We start from the raw sequence: 20740 nt of genomic DNA, 5'->3' as shown, positions 1-20740 counted from the left end.
GGATCATAATCCAATTATGTGGAAATTGGGGAGAAGGAGCAAAAGGAAAGGATGGAGAATAAATGAGGATTTACTTCAAGAGGGAGAAAATATGGAGATGCTTAGAAGAGAAACAAAGTTCTTCATACAATATAACATGAATAAAGAAGTACCAACCAACAAGGTTTGGGACACTTACAAGGCGGTAATTAGGGGCATACTAATGGACTTAAATGGAAGAGCCAGAAAAAAGAAAGAGGAGAAGAGACAGGAGATTATGGAAAAAATAAAAGCCAAAGAAATACAGTTAAAGAAGAGACCGGGGAAAAAGAAAATTTATCAGGACATTAAAATATTACAAGAACAGTTAACAGCAATGAACAATAAAGAACTGGAGTGGAGTCTTAAAAGACTGAAGCAAAAAGGGTTTGAAGGTGCAAACAAACCCGGGAAATATTTGGCATGGCAATTGAAAAAGAGAAAGGAAAAGAAAATAATAAACAAAATATGTGAAGATAATAAAACGTATTTGGAACAGACATCCATTAGTAGAGCCTTCTATAAATTTTATGCTAAATTGTATAATAAGAAAGAGGTCAATAAAGAATCAATAGCGACATATTTGGAGAAAATGAAGCTCCCAGTAATCTCGGAAGCGTGGAGAGACAGACTGAACAATGAAGTAACGGATGAGGAAATAAAAATGGCAATACAATCAACAAATTTGGGAAAGGCACCAGGGCCAGATGGACTTACAGCTAAATTTTATAAGACAATGGCCAATGAACTGGTACCATTCCTAAAAGAAGTGATTAATGGAGTATTAAAGGATCAACAGATTCCAGATACCTGGAAGGAAGCCAACATTTCACTGATCCCTAAAGAGGGTCAAGATCTGACTAATGTGAAAAATTACAGGCCTATATCCTTACTTAACAATGACTACAAAATCTTTGCGAAGATACTGGCAGAGAGAGTGAAGGGGTGGCTTTCGGAAATTATTGAGGAGGAACAAGCAGGTTTTTTACCTGGTAGACAAATCAGAGACAATTTAAGGACAGTGATTAATGCTATTGAGTATTATGATAAGCGTTGTGACAAAGAGGTTGGTTTCTTCTTTGTTGATGCAGAGAAAGCGTTTGACAACTTGAACTGGGACTTTATGTTTGCCACTATGGAAAAGCTACAAATGGGAGAAAAATTCATAAGAGCAGTTAAAGAAATTTATAGAGACCAGAATGCAGCAATTGTGGTCAATGACGAGACTACCAAGAAATTGACTATAAGTAAAGGAACAAGACAAGGTTGCCCGTTGTCTCCGCTGCTATTCATTTTGGTACTGGAGATTTTGATGATACAAATACGACAAGATGAAGAAATCCGCGGAATAAAAATAAAGGACTTTTCTTATAAAATTAGAGCATTTGCGGACGACATAATGTTAATTGTGGAAGATCCAATGGAGAATATGCCAAAAGTGATAGAGAAGATTAAAGAGTTCGGAGATTTGGCAGGGTTTTATATCAACAAAAAGAAGTCAAAGATATTATGTAAAAATATGACTAAGCAAAAACAACAACTATTAATGGAAATAACGGATTGTGAAGTAACAACTAAGGTGAAATATCTGGGAATTGAACTGACTGCAAAGAATATAGATCTATTCAAAAACAATTATGAAAAATTATGGACTCAGATTGAGCAAGATTTGATCAAATGGAATAGATTGAATTTGTCATGGCTGGGAAGGATTGCAGCAGTTAAGATGAATGTGTTACCAAGAGTAATGTTTTTGTTACAGACAATACCAATTATCCGAGACGCTAAGCAGTTTGAAAAATGGCAGAGGAAAATATCAGACTTTGTTTGGGCAGGCAAGAAGCCTCGAGTGAAAATGAAAGTTTTACAAGATGCAAAGCAAAGAGGCGGAATGCAACTACCCAATTTAAGACTTTACTATGACGCAATTTGCCTAGTGTGGCTGAAAGATTGGATGACGTTGAAGAATAAGAAATTATTGGCCCTAGAGGGATATAAAAAAATATTTGGATGGCATGCATACCTATGGTATGACAAAGTAAAAGTGAACTCTATGTTCCTACATCATTATATATGGAAAAGCCTATATGCAACCTGGAAGAAGTATAGAGACTTCCTACAAGAAGGAACCCCCATGTGGGTAGTTCCGTATGAAGTAATAGATCCGAGAGCTGTCTATACTGAGCAACAGTGTTTAACATATAAGGAGATAACCCGAATAGAATCTTCTAAACTTAAAATAAAGACACAGGACGAGTTATCTCCCAACTACAATTGGTTCCAGTACAGGCAGATCAGAGATCTCTACAATTCAGATTGTGTAAAGGGAGGCATAAGAACAGAGAATTCGGAACTAGAGCAGACACTTTTGAAAGAGGATAAGAAGGAAATTTCCAAGGTATATCAAGTACTGTTGAAATGGTATACTGAAGATGAAACAGTTAAAGTACAAATGGTGAAGTGGGCCATAAACTTTAATAAAGAGATAACAATGGAGGCATGGGAATACTTGTGGAAAAACACAATGAAGATTACAACGTGTACTAATATCAAAGAGAATATTTACAAAATGATCTATCGTTGGTACATGACACCAAAGAAGATTGCGCTAGGGAATTTGAACACTTCTAATAAATGCTGGAAATGTAAAAAACATGAGGGCTCTCTGTATCATATGTGGTGGACGTGTGAGGTAGCCAGGCAGTACTGGGGAGAAATAATAAAAGTAATAAGTGAGATTCTACAATTTCAAATTAATAAGAACCCAGAACTCCTGCTACTGAACTTGGGAATGGAGAACATTCCAGCCCAACATAGAACATTGTTATTTTACGTGACAGCAGCGGCCAGACTTTTGTTTGCGCAAAAATGGAAAGTACAAGAAGTGCCAACTATTGAGGATTGGACTTACAAATTGCTGTATATGGCCGAAATGGACAAAATGACAAGAAAACTGAGAAATCTGGACCCAGGACAGTTCAACACAGATTGGGGGAAGCTGAAGCAATATGTGCTGAAGAAATGGGAGGTGGGAAGAGAACTGTGGCAGTTCGAGAATTACTGAAATATGACGAAATGTAGAGGGGGGTGACTTTACTGGAGGGTAGAGAGAGAAATGAAAATGTCTAAGCAGCTATTTTGTTAGATTGTTATATATAGAAAAACATATAGAATATGGATAGAAAATAACTAACTATAAGGACCGACTAATTAAAATTGTTTCTGGTATAAACGTGTAATATGTTAAATTGAATAAGTCTACCTGAAGAAATATATGGATTAAATTGATTGATAACTTTTGACGATAGTTATATAAAGTAATATACGGAATATAAGTCAAATTGGTTGACTTATATAAATGTATGGGTTATAGGGTATAAGGCTTATAGAAATATCTGAAACCAGGAAACTACGAAATTATGTTAAAAAGGGACAAATTGTTTGTCTGATGTGGAAGAAGGGACTTAAAGATAAGATAAGGTATAGAGTATTAAAAATAGTTAAAGAATTATTGCTTAGATTAAAGGGAAAGTATATGTTTGTTAGATAGATGAATTTAAAATGAGTAAGAGAAAAGGGACAAAGGGTTGGAAAACTGTTGGAAGTCAAAAGAAAAGGGGGGAAAGGGAGGGGGTTAGAAATTGGGAAATGGGAATTGATTGTAATATGTAATTATATGATTCTAATTCCAATAAAAATTTTATTAAAAAAAAAAAGAGACAGTGAAAGCATATTGGGGGAGAGGTCCTGAGTAGAAACTACTTTGTTGTTCTACTAGTGGTAAATGTGTTTTATTTTAAAAATCCAAACTCTTAAGCTCCTCTGATGTGCCAGCTGACCACTCGTGGTCCAGATCAGACCCATAAGGGTGAAAGTTATGAAGACAAGTGAAGGCAGATACTCACTTGATGTACTTGGGGATCTTGCTGTTTGGCTGTACTTGGCAAAGCCCAGAAACCAATATATATCTCCTTTACCCCCTTATTTTTGACCTTTGCTCCCTCTCCTCCTCTCAGTGCCAAAACATCTCTGTCCCCTTATACCTTGCAATTCTTTATGGCTCTCAAGTAGTACCCCCAATAACTGTTATTGGTTCTCATCCCTGTTCTTGGTGGGTTTTTTAAATTAAATTGTTACTTATTTGTGTGAAGCAAAAATAAAAACAATTTAAAATTGGCAGCAGGTCTATACATTGGCTTCTATAAAAAGGTCTCCAAATATCAAAAAAGAAGTCCATACACAGTTGTTGTCTGTATGCAGTACGTTCTGTGTGCAATGCTGTCTGAATGTGATACTTTTAATCTTCTCCTTATGCCAGTTTCTTGCTGGAAGAAGCCCGCCTGAACTTTTTTAATGTATTTTCCCCCAGTGGAAGAGAGAGTAAAAAGAGTAAAAACAGCTCAGGGGTGTCTTTCTCCAGCAAGAAAATGGCAAGGGATGAAAAGGTTATGTGATTTCCATCTCTCCTCATGATGTTCTGGTTTTTGATAAAGTAAGCCTGGAGACTACATTTGCAAAAGAGAAAAACGTAATTCACAATAAATGGGGAAGAACCAATAACGTGTAGTTGAACCTGTAAATGACAATGAATTCCATAGTCAGTTGTATTTAGTTTTTAAACCTGAATAGTAAACTTGCTTTAAAATAAAATTGGCTGAGGTTTCTGGAATCCTTTAGACAAAATACTGATGATAAACTTTTGATGATAAAATATTTTATGAAAGACAACCATTGTGTACATTTTAGAAGCCTGAACTGAACTTGCTGTTTTTGTAGTTCATAAAACAGCTCACTGCTAGTGATCAGGCAGGGATACTTTTGTAAATTGCAGGAAAGATGTGGGTCTCTTTACCTTCTTGTAGGCAATAAATGACAACAGAACGTATAGGTAGGTAGGTTATTAAAAATATTTCTGGGCTAATAACTTCTGTAGATTTATTTGCAAGTCAAGTTTTGTTTATTCTTAAGTGTCATTTAGAGAAAGTTGCAAACTTTCTGCCTGTGTCAAAAAGATGGCAGCCTCTATTAGAATTAAACATTTCTTTCTGCATTATATCAGAAATTTTGCTTACCATTCAAAGGCTCATCCAAGAAATTACAGTACATTATGTTAGAAGATGGTGGTTCTATGCAAGGCTGCTAAGCCCATACAATTAAAAAATTCTGTTTAATACTTTTTGAAGCAATCTATATAGCATTTGTTGAGTAACATTCATGATATTGAGATGACAGGAAGAACATTTCTATGGTCATTCTTGCATCAATATTTATTATTAGCCTGGATACCTATAGAACTGGCCTCTGATCCATAGAAATTGTGCTTTACTTAGCTCTGTTAGTTTCAACAGGATTTTGCTTCCATGATAATGTCAGTAAGGCTACTATAAATTCTGGCCCAATTAAATTCTCTAGTGGATAGATGTGGCTTGCAATCAAAGTAGTCAATAGGTTATACTGGTGAATCAAAAACAACAAAATATCTTTTTACTTACAAAATTCTCAAAATGATCTAAGAGAATACATGATGAATGCTGGATTGACTGGATTGAGGCTGTTTGGTTAGCTGGGAAATCAAAGTCTTCTGCTTAGAAGAACTATTGTGATTCTAAAGCTAAATAGTGAGAATGGGATGCATCTTGATCTCTGGCTGAGAAGCGCTAGGAGGATGCTGAGCTCGTTGATTACTTCTCATTATGTCATCATCAACATCCCTATATAATCCAAAAGTAAAGATGGCTATAAAACACAACCGCCCTGAAAGGCCATTGCCATATCCCCCAGGTCTCTTAGCACAAATACCATGAGTAATTGAAACCTGTTAACTTGAGGAGAGATGTGCTCTCTCTTCACCATCTTGCAAATCCCTCCTGTTGTATTTTATTGTTAAGCAATAAAGGGAAATGAGATGATCAGATAGTTTGTGAAAAGAAAATGCAAAGAATTCTCATTCATTGCAGCTTGACACCTTTGATTCATGATTCAGTGTTATTCATCCTGTCAGCTGCTTAAAAATTCATGGCAAACTCTGCGTTAATGTCATCCAGAAATAGAAAAAGAACAATGTAAGCAATAAAGTGAGCTGAAACTGTATTGTTGGTGCTGAAGATGTAGCCAGAATGAGGCATGATTTATATTTGGATGTTTGTACTCCCATAGCACCTGTGTACTGTTTGATTTTAAATAATAATGTTAAATGCAAGTATTCAGATATGAATGTGGTAGGGCTTGTGGAGAGCCTTTCTGTGTGTAATTGAATCCTGAAACTAGCAATCATATTAATAAGGTATGCAGTGTAAGCATAGCTCCTTGTTTAGCTTCCCTTCCTTTCAATAGGATTTTGGCTTCAATTCATTCTACAGATTGGGGAGTCTTCCTGAGTGTTAGGCAAACAATACTGATTATTCTCTGAGTAAGTGTGATTATTTTTCCAAAAACTTAAATTACAGAGACTTTTGGCATCGTAAAGACTAACATTTATTGTAGTGTAAGCTTTTGTACATGAAATGGAGCTCACATTGTCAGTTGCACGCTTACGGTGTTTCTGAACTCAACTCAAGAACTTAGTTCTTGTCTTTTGAAAGTTCTTCACAACAGGGGGATCCCCCCTCCCCGTATATGTGAAGGATTACCTCTCCCCGAAAAAGCCCACATGTTGACATAGGTTCTCACAACAGGCCTGTTAGGTTCATACATTGTCTGCCCAGTGGAACAGTGGAAGCAAAATGAGGGGGAGGGCCTCACTTCTGGTTATGTACCCAGTAGTGACATCACTGTAATGCATTAGAAATTCCCCAAAACTTGAAACATTGGCTGCAGTGTGCTGAATCACTTCTGGGGATGTGATATCGCATGTCCTTGCCTCTAAAGCTCCCAGGGTTGTGTGCCTCTCTTAACAACACTTTCTCTCCTCCTAGTCTCCTGTTTTTCACAGACACGCCTGCCAGCCTTCTTCACTATTTTCTCTGTCTCCTTATTCACTGCTGCTGCTTTCTTCCAAGGTGAGGTGGGATTTCACTGGGCCCAGGCTCTACTGCCTCGGTTGCTAGGCTACCCCATAATGCCAACGGTAATATCATGAGCTTTTGCAAAATCTCAGTCAGCATTCTTCATTTGGGTAAAATTTTAATTCCCTCCAATCATTTTTTAAACTTGGTATATGTTTCTGCAAACCTGGGGATGTCTGCAGAAAAATGCCCTCTATCTGTACATAGCCTTGTATTACATTTTTGATCTGTATTTTTTTTTGCCAGATGCAGAATTAAATGCAACAAGAGGAGAACCTGTAAGAAATAGCAGGGGAGAGGGCATCCCATTTCCCCCACCTCTGCTTCCATCCCTACTGCTCACCCCCTACCGTGTCACTGCTGCTTTGTTAGTTTCTCTACATTCCCTCATTGGTGTTTTCTCAGCGGCCAGAGAGCATGCAAAACAATGAATGAAAAATGAGTCCTGCACAGCCCCTGCTGCTGTGGATTGCCTGATGGTGCTGGGTTTAAGGAGCAAAAACCTCAGGCCCAAACACCTGTTCAGCTGTGCAGCACAGCAGTAATAACAACAACAACAACAACCACATTCAATTTATATACCACCCTTCAGGACAACTTAATGGCCACTCAGAGCGGTTTACAAAGTATGTTGTTATTATCCCCACAACAATCACCCTGTGAGGTGGATGGAGCTTAGGGGAGCTGTGACTGACCCAAGGTCACCCAGCTGGCTTCAAATGTAGAAGTGGGGAATCAAACCTGGCTCTCCAGATTAGAGTCCCACACTCTTAACTACTATACCAAACTGTCTCTCCAAGCAGCTTGGATATGGGGAAGGGAAGCAGTGAGGGGGGCATAGAGCCTTTTTCTTCACCAGCTCTCCACTGCCACACACACCCTTAGGGTTCTTAGGGGCCCACCAGTGGCGGGCAAACTCTTGGGGATTTGCCTCCTCACCTGCCAATTGCCCAGCAATCAGCAGGAGGTAGCCAGCATCCCAGAGGTTGCCTGCTACTGGCAAGCACCCAGGGAACATGCGCCATGTGCACGCTCCCTGGGGAGCAAAGCAACATCACTTCCAGAAGTGACATCATCACGCCAGCCACGAGAGCGTTCCTGCACTTCAGTTGGGGCTGATTTGTCCTTGTGCAGAGCACAGGAGCGCTTGCACAGCCAGCGCAGTGACATCACTTCCAGAAGTGATGTTACCACTTCCACCCTGGGGTGGGCGCAAAGAGGTAAGTGCCAGGGGCCCTGTCCTCTCAGTGGAAGGGGAGAGGAACCTGGCAAACATAACACTCCCCCCCCCAGGTGTGGTATATGTGTGTGTCTGTCAGTTCATCCACCCTGCTGCCCCATCCCTTCACTCTTGCCAGCACAGTCCTCTGTGTCTCTCCTCTGTCTGTATATTCTCTCATCCCACTGAAGCCTTCTCTAGGGCTGCTGTCACCATGCTGTAGATGACATTGCTTACTAGGGTTGCCAAGCAACTCCTGTAATGTCAGCTAAATTCCCAGGTTATGATGTTATAGGATCTCTCTCATGCTCGTTCTTTTTTTAATTTTTAGATCCCTGTCACTTTCTTCCATTTTCAGATTTTTCTGAAAATCTGGGTATTCCAAGTTTGTAGAATGATTTCCTGTCTCTGTACATGACAATAATTTGTGGATTTAATGATCAGCATCCAGGGCCATGCTGAGAATTAGATGTAATTGCAGCGGCGGGGGTGGGGGGTGTGAGTGAGAGAGACAGAGAGAGAGACTCACGGGACGAGGGCGGAATCCTATCAATTTTGTCATTCATCCCTCCCATGCTGGGCCATTCACTTGCCAGTCAGGCCACTTCTCCACAGAGCTGCCTCCAATGGCTGCCTGGCTCATGCAGTGAGGAAGTAACTTCACCTCCCCTTCTCCCACACTCACCCACAGCACTACCACTTCCAGCTGGCTTGCTCATGTGGAGGCTGCAGCTCCCCCCCCCACCTGCTCCGCACGTACACTGGCATCTCCAGCTCTCTCTCCCCCCTCTCCTGTTCACCTGGCTTAGGCAGCAGTGGTAGCTCCTAGTGTTGCTGCTGCATTTGCCCCACAGCCACAGTCTTTGGCAGGGATCTCCCCCTCCTTTGGGGAAGTTTACTTTTTTTCTGGCAACCTAGGGGGGTCTACCCAGTTTGCAGAAGAATACCCCCTATCTGAATCTGGCCTCATTCTCTTGAGTTTTTCTATCCACATTGAGGCCAGATTCATAATTAGGGTGGTGGTGGTGGTGGTGGTCTTACTTCATTTGTCAGTCTCAGAATGACTGAACCAGAGGATTTAGTTCTTATAGATTTTTCTTCCTGTACTTATCATATGGAAATAGTTTTGCTTTTGATTAATTGGGAAATCCCAAAGTGGCAAGTATATCTATTATGTCAGTGGGGAGCAGCAGTTAGGAAGATATTGTTTCTGTAGTCATCCACATGCCCTTTTGGCAGTGAGGGTCATGCTTTTCATAGAGCAAAGGCTGAAAGGAAAACAGCATTGTCTCTGCCCTCCACTTCATGTCAGCACACCTTTAACGTACAAGAATGTAAGTTGTTTCAATCCCTACCTCGCCGGGTGCAAGTTTTCTCCCTTATGCATGTTGACTGCATTTGCCTATCATGGCTTTATGCAGTGAGTGCAGCTGAGGTACGTAATGGAAGAATTCTGATAAGGGCCTTTGTTGCGGTTCACCCTGGAGGAGGAATTTAAAGAGGCCTTTTCCTGTGCCTGATTAAGTGACTAGAAAGTAAAAGAAAGGTTCTGCAAATGCCTCTGTGAGGAACACATTAGCCTGTCTGTGGTTGTGTATGAGAAAGCATAATAAGGTGCATAATAGGGAGAGAGATGTTACTATGATGTGAATGTTTTCTGCTTTCAGGTCACTTCACCTAGTGCAAATTGAGTGGAATGATTTTCAGTGATTTACCCTTCACACTACAGACCCCTACTCCCTCCATGCTGTTTCCTAGGGTACACCAATCAAGAGAAGGTACAAAAGCTTGCAGGAGGAGAGGAAGGCAGGGAAGTTCACTTCCTCTTGTTGTGCCCTGCTTTTGCTGGATAGGGTGGTTCACTTCTTAGGTGGGAACCAGAAGGGAAACTCCCAACAGACCAAACCGAATCACTGCGTTTCCAGCTGCCAATTCCATGTAGGTTGTTCATTAATTCAAACCTTTCTTCCTTGGGTGCTGGAATGGTGGCCTGGTCGTTCCAGCTGAACCCAAAATCAGATTCTGTGTCAGTTTTGTCTGGTTCCCCAAACAATGGAAAGCAACTTTATTGAATAAGAGAATGCTGAGTATTTTATTGCCTTTTTCATTGTTGTTATCCTTTTAAAACTACAGTGGCTGCTTTTCTTGTTTTAAAAGGTTATTCCCCCCCACCCTTCTGATTTGATAGGTGCTGAGGATGTTGTAGCAATAATGATCCCCGAGCCGAAGGGAAAAGAGATAGTCGGTTTGCTAGAGCGGAATGTTACTGTGATGATGTACATCACCATTGGAACTCGTAACCTGCAGAAGTATGTCAGCCGTACCTCAGTAGTGTTTGTCTCCATCTCCTTCATTGTGCTGATGATCATCTCCCTGGCATGGCTGGTCTTCTACTATATTCAGAGATTCCGATATGCAAATGCGAGGGACAGAAACCAGGTGAGTAGCTTGGCAGGTGAGCTCCATTTTGTGCATTGTTCTGTGTGTTTAAAAGGGGTTAGTATGTCCTGGCTGTTTAATCTTTCCAAGTCCATCTTCATAGAGTAAGACTTCAATAAGATTGTAATTGTTTTAAGTGTGCCTTTGAAGGACCAGGAGGTCATTAGCTGATACATGAGACAAATGAACAAACATCCTTTTTGTGCAGTGAGTAAGATGTTTTGATATAATTTTTTACCTTTTCTACAATATCCAAGAAAATAACAAGCCTGTACCTTTTGACAAGGCATGTCTGAAGCGCCAGCTGTGTTGTAAATTTTGATGTTGTTAATTGTGATTTGTAAGCCACCTTGAGCTATAAAGAAATGCAGGATGTATGTTTTTAATTAATAAATAGGTAAATTATACTATTTTAGTATAATGCTCCAAAACACGCATGAACTTAATAACATTCAAGGCATCTCACGGTGCACATTCAATTAAGCCATCTGTGAAGCCTATGAAGATAAAACTGTACACACATATGGCTCTCCTGCAACTAGGACCGGTCATGCACAGAACCTGACACCCTGGATATGTTGTCTGAACCAGGCTTGCTTTTAAACAATGGAAGGTTATTGTTCTCTTGGTTAAAGTAGGACACCCAGTTCCAGGCACCTTCTACCATTCAAGATCATCCAGTCCAAAAATAATTTCTATTGGCCATTCAGGTTAGACTGACTTTTTGGTTTAAAAGAATCTTAATCAATGTCTTAGTGAAGGAGAACTTGACAACAGCGTGCAGCCTTATTGGATCATGGCCTAGCAATTAAAATAATTTAAAATGTCAACTCTCTAAAAAATTGACTTTTGGGGGGAAGCCATTTTAGAAATTAGTTATCGGACTCTGCATATTTTTAGCTTGGATCTTTGACCAAGTATCTGTAGAGGCACATTACAGATAAAATGTATAAACTATACAAATATAGTGCCGCTGGCATTGCCAGAAGACGCACTAGAGTAGCTTTACAAACTATGGATTTCTTTTCTGTTTACAATATCTTTGTAATGTACTATCCAGTCAGATAAGTAGGGAAATCTGTTCTATCAAATAAAGCATGATCAATATTGATATTTAAGCATTTCAGTTTAACTTCTAAAAAATTAAACCTGCTATACCTTTTAATACATCACACCATTCAACCAGAAAGTTGTCCTGGTCACTGTAAAATAAATGCATGGGGCAATGCGTTATCAATAGTCCTGTGTACATAACAACAATAACTCATTTTAACAGCAGTATAACTATTAGTGTGAAATCCCATGTGTGAAACACCTGCAGAAGCACTGGTCAGCTATCTCTTCAGTCAGCTGTGTAATCTAAATCTATAAATAGTTTTTCTTCAAGCATCTTTTCTTGGGTTCTCTTCTGGACCCCATTTTGTATTAACTGATTTGTATATTCCATCTCCCTTGTTGTCTATGCCTCTTTTCGTTCAGGCTGAGAAACACAAATTAGGAAAATTTAAAACTCAGCAGTAGCCTGATCCTGACCATTTTGTGCCCCTTTTCAGCCATTTTCAGCCCCTTTTTGCCATTTTGGGCCCAATTTCGGCCAGGATTGGGTCCAAAACAGCCAGAATAGGTGATGTCAGGAGGTGTGGCATATGCAAATCAGTTATACTAATGACACACTTCCAATGATGGCAAGAGGTGTGGCATATGCTAATGAGTTATGCTAATGAGTTCTTCCAGCTCTTTTTCTACAAAATGACCCCTGGGAAAAAGTCGAGTAAGAATAAGATAAAGAGCAACTGGCCCATATTGGCAGTAGTCAAACTGATGTTGGCAACAAATAGCAAATAATGGTGCTGGTCCTCTGGAATAAAGAAGCTGCAGAATTCATTAAAAGACGTAAACTCTTCTATAAGATGAGAAGCTAAAGCAAGGCATGAGAAAGAGAATAATATAGTAACAAAATATTTAAGTAGTAACTAAAAATATTTGCTGCATTCAGGACTTTAGGAGGCAAGGGAGGCATTTGGGATTTTAGGTAGTCCTTTCCACTTTTGATAGTCTGTGGAGAAGTGCTTTATACTGCTCATCGAAGCCTATGAATAAAACCCAGATTTGAGATTTCTCTCCTGTCCCTTAAAGAAATACGACCCACAGCAAATAGGAATAAAACCTAACAGTAAAACATTGTCTGGTGGCCATTAGGCACAAAGTTCTCAATCAGCGTGTGCCTAAGTGGCTTGTATTGTAAATATATATGCGTTTTCTGGAGTGCTGTTTTTATATCCTACATTTTTACTTCTGGTTTGCGTGACATTTTATGATAGTACTGCATACTTGGCAGGTGGTGCTGCAACAAAGTTTTAAAATCATTGCTTTAGAAGTTGAGAGTTTACTTTGTGGTTGTGGGGGGCGCTGAGGAGAGCTTACTTCTCCACCATAACAGCTCTGTAGTGTCATCTGTTAATGCAGTCAAAAATTGTAGGAGGCTTTGAAGAGTCATGATGAAACAGCTACAAGCATTTTTCTGTTATCTAGGTCCTTTTCAGCATACATTCTTTCTTGGATATGACACAGAAACCATCTTGGTCATTGTCTAAAATTGTCTTTTCTGATCAACTGACAGGAAACTGCATTCCTCTTGGTTGCTGACCAGACTGCTAACTTCAAAATGCTTAACTTTAGCTAAATTGTATCCTGGACAGTACAAAATGTACACCTGTATCTCCAGGCTCTCATAACTTACATTACAACTTGGCAGTTCTATTAACTTTAGGCAGATAGTTAAATTAAAAATGTCATGGAACTTAATTAGAAAAAGCAAAATTAATTAATTAGCAAACATTAAATTTCTTTATAAAAATAACATGTATCCATTTTACTATGAAAGGAAGAAGGGAAGACAGACACAGCTTTCCATCAAGTGTACACTGTACACAGAAACTGTTCATAAGTTCAGCAACCACACGTACAATCCTAATACAATATACACTTGATTTTTCTTTATCAATATATATACATATGTCCTGTGCCAACTGCATTGGCTTCCAGTGAAGTTCTGGATCAAGTTCAAGGTTCTGGTCTTAACCTTTAGTGGACTGAGGGCCAAGCTACACATGACGAATGACACTTGAACAGCAAGTGTATTTCTCCCTGTTCACTTGCCCTCCACTCAATCCACTTGCCAGGCAAGTGTCTTTCGTCATGTGTAGCTTGGCCCTGAGACTGAACTCACCCTGTATTCCCTGGAGGTTGCTCTGGTCAGCAGATAAACAGCTACTGGTGATCCCTGGCCGCAAGGAGGTTCGCCTTGCCTCAACTAGGGCCAGGGCTTTTTCAGCCCTGGCACTTGCCTGGTGGAACTCTCTGTTCATGGAAGTCTGGTTTCAGCAGAATTTGTTATCGTTTCACTGGGCCTGTAAAATGATGACGTACCTCCAGGCTTATGGTAGTTGAGACAGGCAGATCCTCAACCAGCCTCCTACCAGTGGGGGGTGGGATATGTGCCCCTATCCCTGTATTTATTAGCTCTTGGCCACCCTGCCCCATAAACCCTAATGTCTGAGATGTGGGGTGCAATGTGTGCTTCTCTAGGTTGTTTTACTACAGTATTTATATGATTTTTACTAGTGCTTTTATTGTATGTTTTTATTATATGTATTTATTATGTTCTTTATCTGCTCTGAGCCCTTGTGAGGGCAGAAATACGGGATATAAATTTTGTTTAAAAGAGGTTTTTCCCCTTTCCCACCCCTTTAAATAGATACTGTCTCAGATCTCACCTAAAATTTCCATGGAGCACAACTTCATACTTCCTCCCTCCTCACTACAGCCCCAGAAGCCCCCTAAAATGCTGTTCCTAGGGACAGGGATCCCTAGAAGTAGCAGGGGTGGGGAAATTGTTGACAATAACTCCCCTTTCCACCTATGCCACTTTTAGGCAGGATCCAAGCTACTGTCCTGCATCTGTTGGTTGTTGATGAATTTTATTACCATCTAATAATAAAAATTTGATAACCTAACAGCCTAAGACCAGTTCTTGTTTCCATAGTGATGACCTCTCTGGATCAAATAGTTTGCAATTAAGTCAATTTCATTTAAAACAGTGTTGGATTATCAAACAGCTGCTGAAAAACCATGTAGAAACGTCAGTATTCTTATACACTTTAAAGTAACATGGGCTATAAATAAGCTAAATAATTAAATACATTTACTGAAGAGCCATGTTTTCCATTTTCAGCGCCGTCTTGGAGATGCTGCAAAGAAAGCAATCGGCAAGCTTCAGGTCAGAACAATAAGAAAGGGTGACAAGGTAAAAGAAATTCAAATCTTTCTTCAAATAAACAAAAATGAGAAACTGTGTTAAGGGAATAGTGCTTTGGGCAAGGAAAAGATCAGTAACTTTGGTAGCGAATACTCCCTGCTGCAAACGATTGAACAGGGTGTGCATGATAATAGGGTGGTAATACTTCCGTAATATGGAAGTCCTGCATGGAGATACTGAATTTCCTTAAACATCATGAAATGCTGAGGGGAACTGTGGAGAAAGCAGGCTCTGTTATACCTATAGTGAACTAGGCCAAGCCCTCAGAATGTAAAGGTATTTTGTGATGGCACCTCGTGCTTTTTCCTAAATGATTAATTCCACTTGTGTTTTTTTAATAGGAAACAGAATCTGATTTTGATAACTGCGCAGTTTGTATTGAGGGTTACAAGCCAAATGATGTTGTCAGAATCTTGCCCTGCCGGTGAGTTACTACAACCATCTATTAAAAAATATATAACCTCTTGATTTTTATAAGCAAACTGATTTACAGATACTCTTTACAGGCAAGGAATATTTCTTTTAAACTGGTAAGAATAAAAGAGCCTGCTAAGATTCATTACAATGGGTTGTGGTTGGGGCTAAAGAAATGAAATCTAATGGCACTTGTAGTTTGGTGGCAGATGAATTTCAATGATCAGAATTTTTGTAAATTCTTCAGAGTATCCAGTACTAGGCATGAGACAGCCAGCATGGTGTAGTGGTTAAACTTGGGAGAGCCAGGTTCAAAACTCTGCTCTGCCATGAAGCTTACTGGGGGACCTTGGGCCAGTCATACACTCTCAGCCTCTGTTGGTTGTAAATCTCCAGCTGCAACTGGCACCTGAAAATCTCCCAGAATTACAACCGATCTCCAGATGACAGAGATCAGTTCTCCTGGAGAAAATGGCTGCTTTGGAGAATGGAATTTATGACATTATACCATGCCAAATCTCCAGGAATTTACCAACCTGGATTTGGCAATCCAACTACCTCAAAGGACTTTTCATAGAATGAAATGGAGAAGAGAACAGCATATATTACTCTCACCTCCTTGGAAGAGGGCAGAATAAAAATGTAGTTAGCAAATAAATATATGATTTAGAGTTCATTCTTATGGACAGATAGTGTTACCCCACTGAAATAAGCTCTACATAGGATTGCATTGTAGATTTTCTTAAACAAACTATATAGCAGTGGGATAAATTGCCTTGAATTTTTTTGCTAACTCAATGAACAATCTGTTTGTTAAATCCAGTTGTAATACCATCCCACCTAAAATGTTTACCATAACTTTCTATGCTGTATATTTGTTTGCTCTTGCTAAAATCACATTCAGTAGCTAAAGTCTAAAATAGACTAATGATAAAATCCTTAACATGTGACTGAATAAGTATCCTTTTACCAAGTTGGCATGCAACCCCCCCCCCCCCACTAGCTGTAAGGGCCATCTTAAGCAGAGTGACCTCAATGAATTTAGAAGCTGCCAACTCAGTTTAAGGTGGGAGTGTAGGGAACTTTATACACAAGATGTAGAAATGTTATTTTAAGTTATTCCTTTGGAAATAAACAACAGACCACCTAATTGATATAAAAGGCAAAGCTCCTGCTCAGTTCAGTGAGCCAGGACTCTTCCTGTTACCCTAACGTAATTTGATTTAATTTTTGAAAGTGCATAAAGATATGATCTTGACAGCTTTTTGAATCTGAGTCAGTCGGCATGGGTAGCCATGTTGTTAAAGCCAAGAACCATTGCAACAGCCAAATAAAACTTTTGAGTGTGCGAATCTCAAACAGCTGCTGACTGTGAAGCATTATGCTGTGTCATGCTCTTACCTGGCAAGGCTAGCAATGCTTGAACTACAAATGACAGAGAACTTTCATTTCCTATATTGCACATCCTCTGGATTCTTGATCAGAAACAGATTGATTGTATGTGCGTCTGTCCATATGTGTGAAAAAGAGTGCATGTTTGTGATCTAATAGTGATCACATAAGCGTTTTAAATGTTGAAATGTATTGGTTCAGTGATCAACACTTTTGATAGCCTTAGTAAAATTCTTTTGTTCACTGAAAAGATGAGTTAGACACTTCAGTGGCATAAAGCCCTATGTAAAGTTTGGCTATAAACATTTAGAGCCCCATATGGGCCAGGCCCACCATATCTGCTGGAGTCCAGGCCCACATACCTGATTATATCTGCCTCTTCCCATATAAACCTGTTGCTTTTTGAGGTTTTTTGAAAGTCTTGTTCAGAGTTCCTCCCTTTTGAGAGATGAGAAGTACTGTCACCCCGATCAAGGCCTTCTCAGTGGTAGAACCACCAGGACTGGCTCAGAGCATTTTGCTACCCCAAGTGCCTTCTTCCTTTGCCACCCTTCCACCTGCACCCTTCCACCTGCACAGATGTGTGTAGAAGATGTGTGTAGGCTGCCATCCAGCAAAAGCCTGTTCTAAGGCTGGCTCTAGAGGAGGTGCCTTTGTGGCACAGTCCTGTGAGGTGGCAACAGACACAAACCATGACCATCTCCCCCCATACCCATGTTTGTTTGGTGCCTCAGGTGATTGCTTGAGCACCGAACCATTCCTAGGGACTGTTGTTACATAGCAGCAATTTCCCTAGTAAGGACCACCAAACCTTTTTTTCGGAGTTTGGGAAACTTGACAAAACAGTACTACTTTCCCAAGCATTTAAAATAATCTTCATTTTTGTTGTTAGGTTTTGGAGACTTAGAAGAAGTTAAAATCAATAAAATAAGTTCACCGCACTATGTTCACCATGCCCACAGTCTGTTATTAATAATAATAATAATAATAACATTCGATTTATATACCGCCCTTCAGGACAACTTAATGCCCACTCAGAGCGGTTTACAAAGTGTTATTATTACCCCACAACAATCACCCTGTGAGGTGGGTGGGGCTAAGAGAGCTCAAGAGAACTGTGACTCGCCCAAGGTCACCCAGCTGGCTTTGTGGAGGAGTGGGGAATCAAACCCGGCTCTCCAGATTAGAGTCCCGTGCTCTTAACCACTACACCAAACTGGCTCTCTATTGGCTATTGAGAGTGCCCCCCCACACCTCCTCTTCCCAGCCAAAGAGATGACCCACATTGTCAACTCTGAGCCACTGCAGTGTGGTAGTTTTGAGTGATCAGACTTGGTCTCACTTTGGTTCAAATGCTGACTCTGCCATCAGTCTCCTTGAGCTAATCGTCCTTTCTCAGCCTGGCTTACCTCACAGACTTACTATGACAATAAGATGGAAGGGCGGGAGGGGAATAGGCACCCTGAGGAGTTTCATAGAGGAAAGGTAAGATGAAAATGGGGTACCATTAATCACCTGTAAAGAGAGAGAAAATTCTCACTATATAGCATTCACATGTTTACAGCAGCTGACGTCCCTAAAATTAGGATTTGTACAGGTCAGATCCCTTCTTTAGTGATATGAGGAACATGATGATTCATCTACAGTAGAGATGAATCATCATGTTGTATAGTAATGTAATTCTCAAACCGTTTTCTGTATCTGCATTGCTGCTTGCTAGGTTAAATGTAAAATGTTTACTGATTTTCAGTCACGGTTTTGCAAATGTATAATTTGTTTGGTGCTATCATCTCATGAAAACTTTTTCAGATGACGTGAAGTGCTTCTTGTGGGAGAAATGAATTGCTGATCAAGGAACTTGAAATGTGATGCATGGTGTTGCTTACACTGTAAATATTCTTGACCTGAAGTGGACTTTTCAAAATAGCGGTTCAGATTTTTCAGTATCAGAATGCTTCATTTTCATTAATCCAATGGACTCTCATGAACTTTAGCATCCCAGTCAAGTGAAATCATAAGACTCATTTCAGACTTGATCATATTCCCTCATAGCTTCCCCCCCTCCCCAGCAAGTTATTCACAATATGAACTGCAATAGTATAAATTCCCTTACAATATTTAGTCTCAATAATTATTCAGCTGGAAGAAATGTAAAACTCCACTGAATGAGAAAGGGATGTGATGTTTCATATTTATTTTTGCTTATACTTTCAATATTTAATAATGAATCATAAACAGAATCATGGCAAGTAAAAAGGACCAGGGCACAAAAACAAACTGAAAAAATTGTGTTACTTCCAGTAAATTCGTGGACTAGCTTGTTGTTAGGGGACTTTTCTCTCCTTAGATATCTATCTAGAGAGAAAAAATATATAAAATTACTTGTATTTAATAAAGATATTAAAGATAGGCGCTGGTACACAACAGATCTGTATATTATTCTCATGTTTGGGATACAACATGGTAGGTTAAGTCCAATATACATGGAGTTTCAAATGAGAGAGACTGGTAAGTCATAGAAACTGGCTAAATTATTTTAAGAAGGTTATGTTTAGTTTACCATGTAAGAGTTGTTTGGGACGTATGTTTCCATATTTCCTTGAAAATGAATGGGATGCAGTTGGAGTGTTATGCTAATGGATTTATTTAAATACTATCAGCCTGCATATATTGTGGTAACTTTCCTGGCTCTCTCAGTATTTTTCATCTAAAGTGCTAATTCTCTGGTTTAACATTTGAAACCACAAGATGAGTGTTGTCAGTTCAAATGTATTGACATCTAAACTCCTCTATTTCTCAACAAAAGCTTTCTTTCATCAGGTTTTTCTCTTGACAAAAATCTTTCCTACACAGATATTCCTTTATAATTTTCGTCCTCATGTAGCAAGACACATTGGAACTTTTTTCTAAATAGATTATCTTAAGTGCAGCTTTTGAAATGGAGAAAATTAAGAGCTCATGCAGGTACAGATTTGAAATAAAATGTCCTTACTTTCCCTTGCAGGCATCTCTTTCACAAATCTTGTGTAGATCCATGGCTGCTAGACCATCGCACCTGCCCTATGTGTAAAATGAACATCTTAAAAGCATTAGGGATTCCGGTAAGTGTAACATTCTATAGAACAGTCTTTTTATGACTGCCAGTTTTAAATTCAAAATTTCAAAGCAAGCATCTGCATATAGTAGGCAGTAGGTTTACCCTAGTGAAGATCTCTGGATATTTTTTCTCAAATGATATTAAGGAAGTTTATAAGGGAAAGGGCATTTTCCACAAAACACATGGTTCTGTTTTAATTTAAGTGCTGTATTGCAGGCATGAATGCAACCTGTGATTTTTTTGATGGTGTAATTACAAACAATCATGGCAGATAGTAGCAATCAGAGCACAAGACTCATTAATAGTGCAATCCTAAGAAAAGAAAATGGGCTTAGACTGGAGTAACTCTTCTTAGGATTGTATTGTAAATCTAGGACAAGAAGTCTATGTTAACTTTTATTTAATTCAAAGCACTGCTCTTGCATCAGTTGGGGAACAAAGCCGCCTCTCCAGTAGCTACCCACCTCACCTCTGAAAATGGGTAATGTAGAGGGTCTTAGATTATTATCTTCTGATGGGTAGATTCATGTGTGAGAAGATAGTCATTTAGTTGTCTAGGCCTCAGGTTGTTCAGGCTTTTAAAGGTAAAAACCAGAACATTGAATTGATCCTAGAAATAAAGTGAAAGCTATTGATCTTTTAACATGAAATAGGGAGGTCATATTTCACAGTAGCAAGTGCCAGTTAACAATCTGATTCTTGCATTGTGCACCAGCTGAGGTTTCCAAACAGTTGCCAAAGGCAGCCTCACAAAAAAGGCATTGTGTTCCTCCAACCTGGATATTATTGAAGCCTGGAACTCCTCAGGATCTGTGGCCACGTTATCTCTCTCCAGGAAG

General features: G+C 39.5%; 1 protein-coding gene across 1 annotated transcript in view; it reads left to right on the top strand.

Moving 5' to 3' along the window:
• Window positions 1-20740, top strand: part of RNF150 (ring finger protein 150) — a 119643-nt gene that overhangs the window by 73781 nt on the left and 25122 nt on the right. Inside the window, exons 2-5 of the mRNA XM_054990028.1 lie at window positions 10430-10680; window positions 14915-14986; window positions 15340-15422; window positions 19809-19905. Coding sequence (XP_054846003.1) covers window positions 10430-10680; window positions 14915-14986; window positions 15340-15422; window positions 19809-19905 — 503 coding nt within the window. The remainder of the gene's footprint in view (window positions 1-10429; window positions 10681-14914; window positions 14987-15339; window positions 15423-19808; window positions 19906-20740) is intronic.

This window comes from Eublepharis macularius, chromosome 10 (assembly GCF_028583425.1).
Source record: "Eublepharis macularius isolate TG4126 chromosome 10, MPM_Emac_v1.0, whole genome shotgun sequence".
Lineage (NCBI taxonomy): Eukaryota > Metazoa > Chordata > Lepidosauria > Squamata > Eublepharidae > Eublepharis > Eublepharis macularius.
Note: the sequence above shows the minus strand (reverse complement) of the source record. Positions and strands in the feature narration are given on the sequence as shown.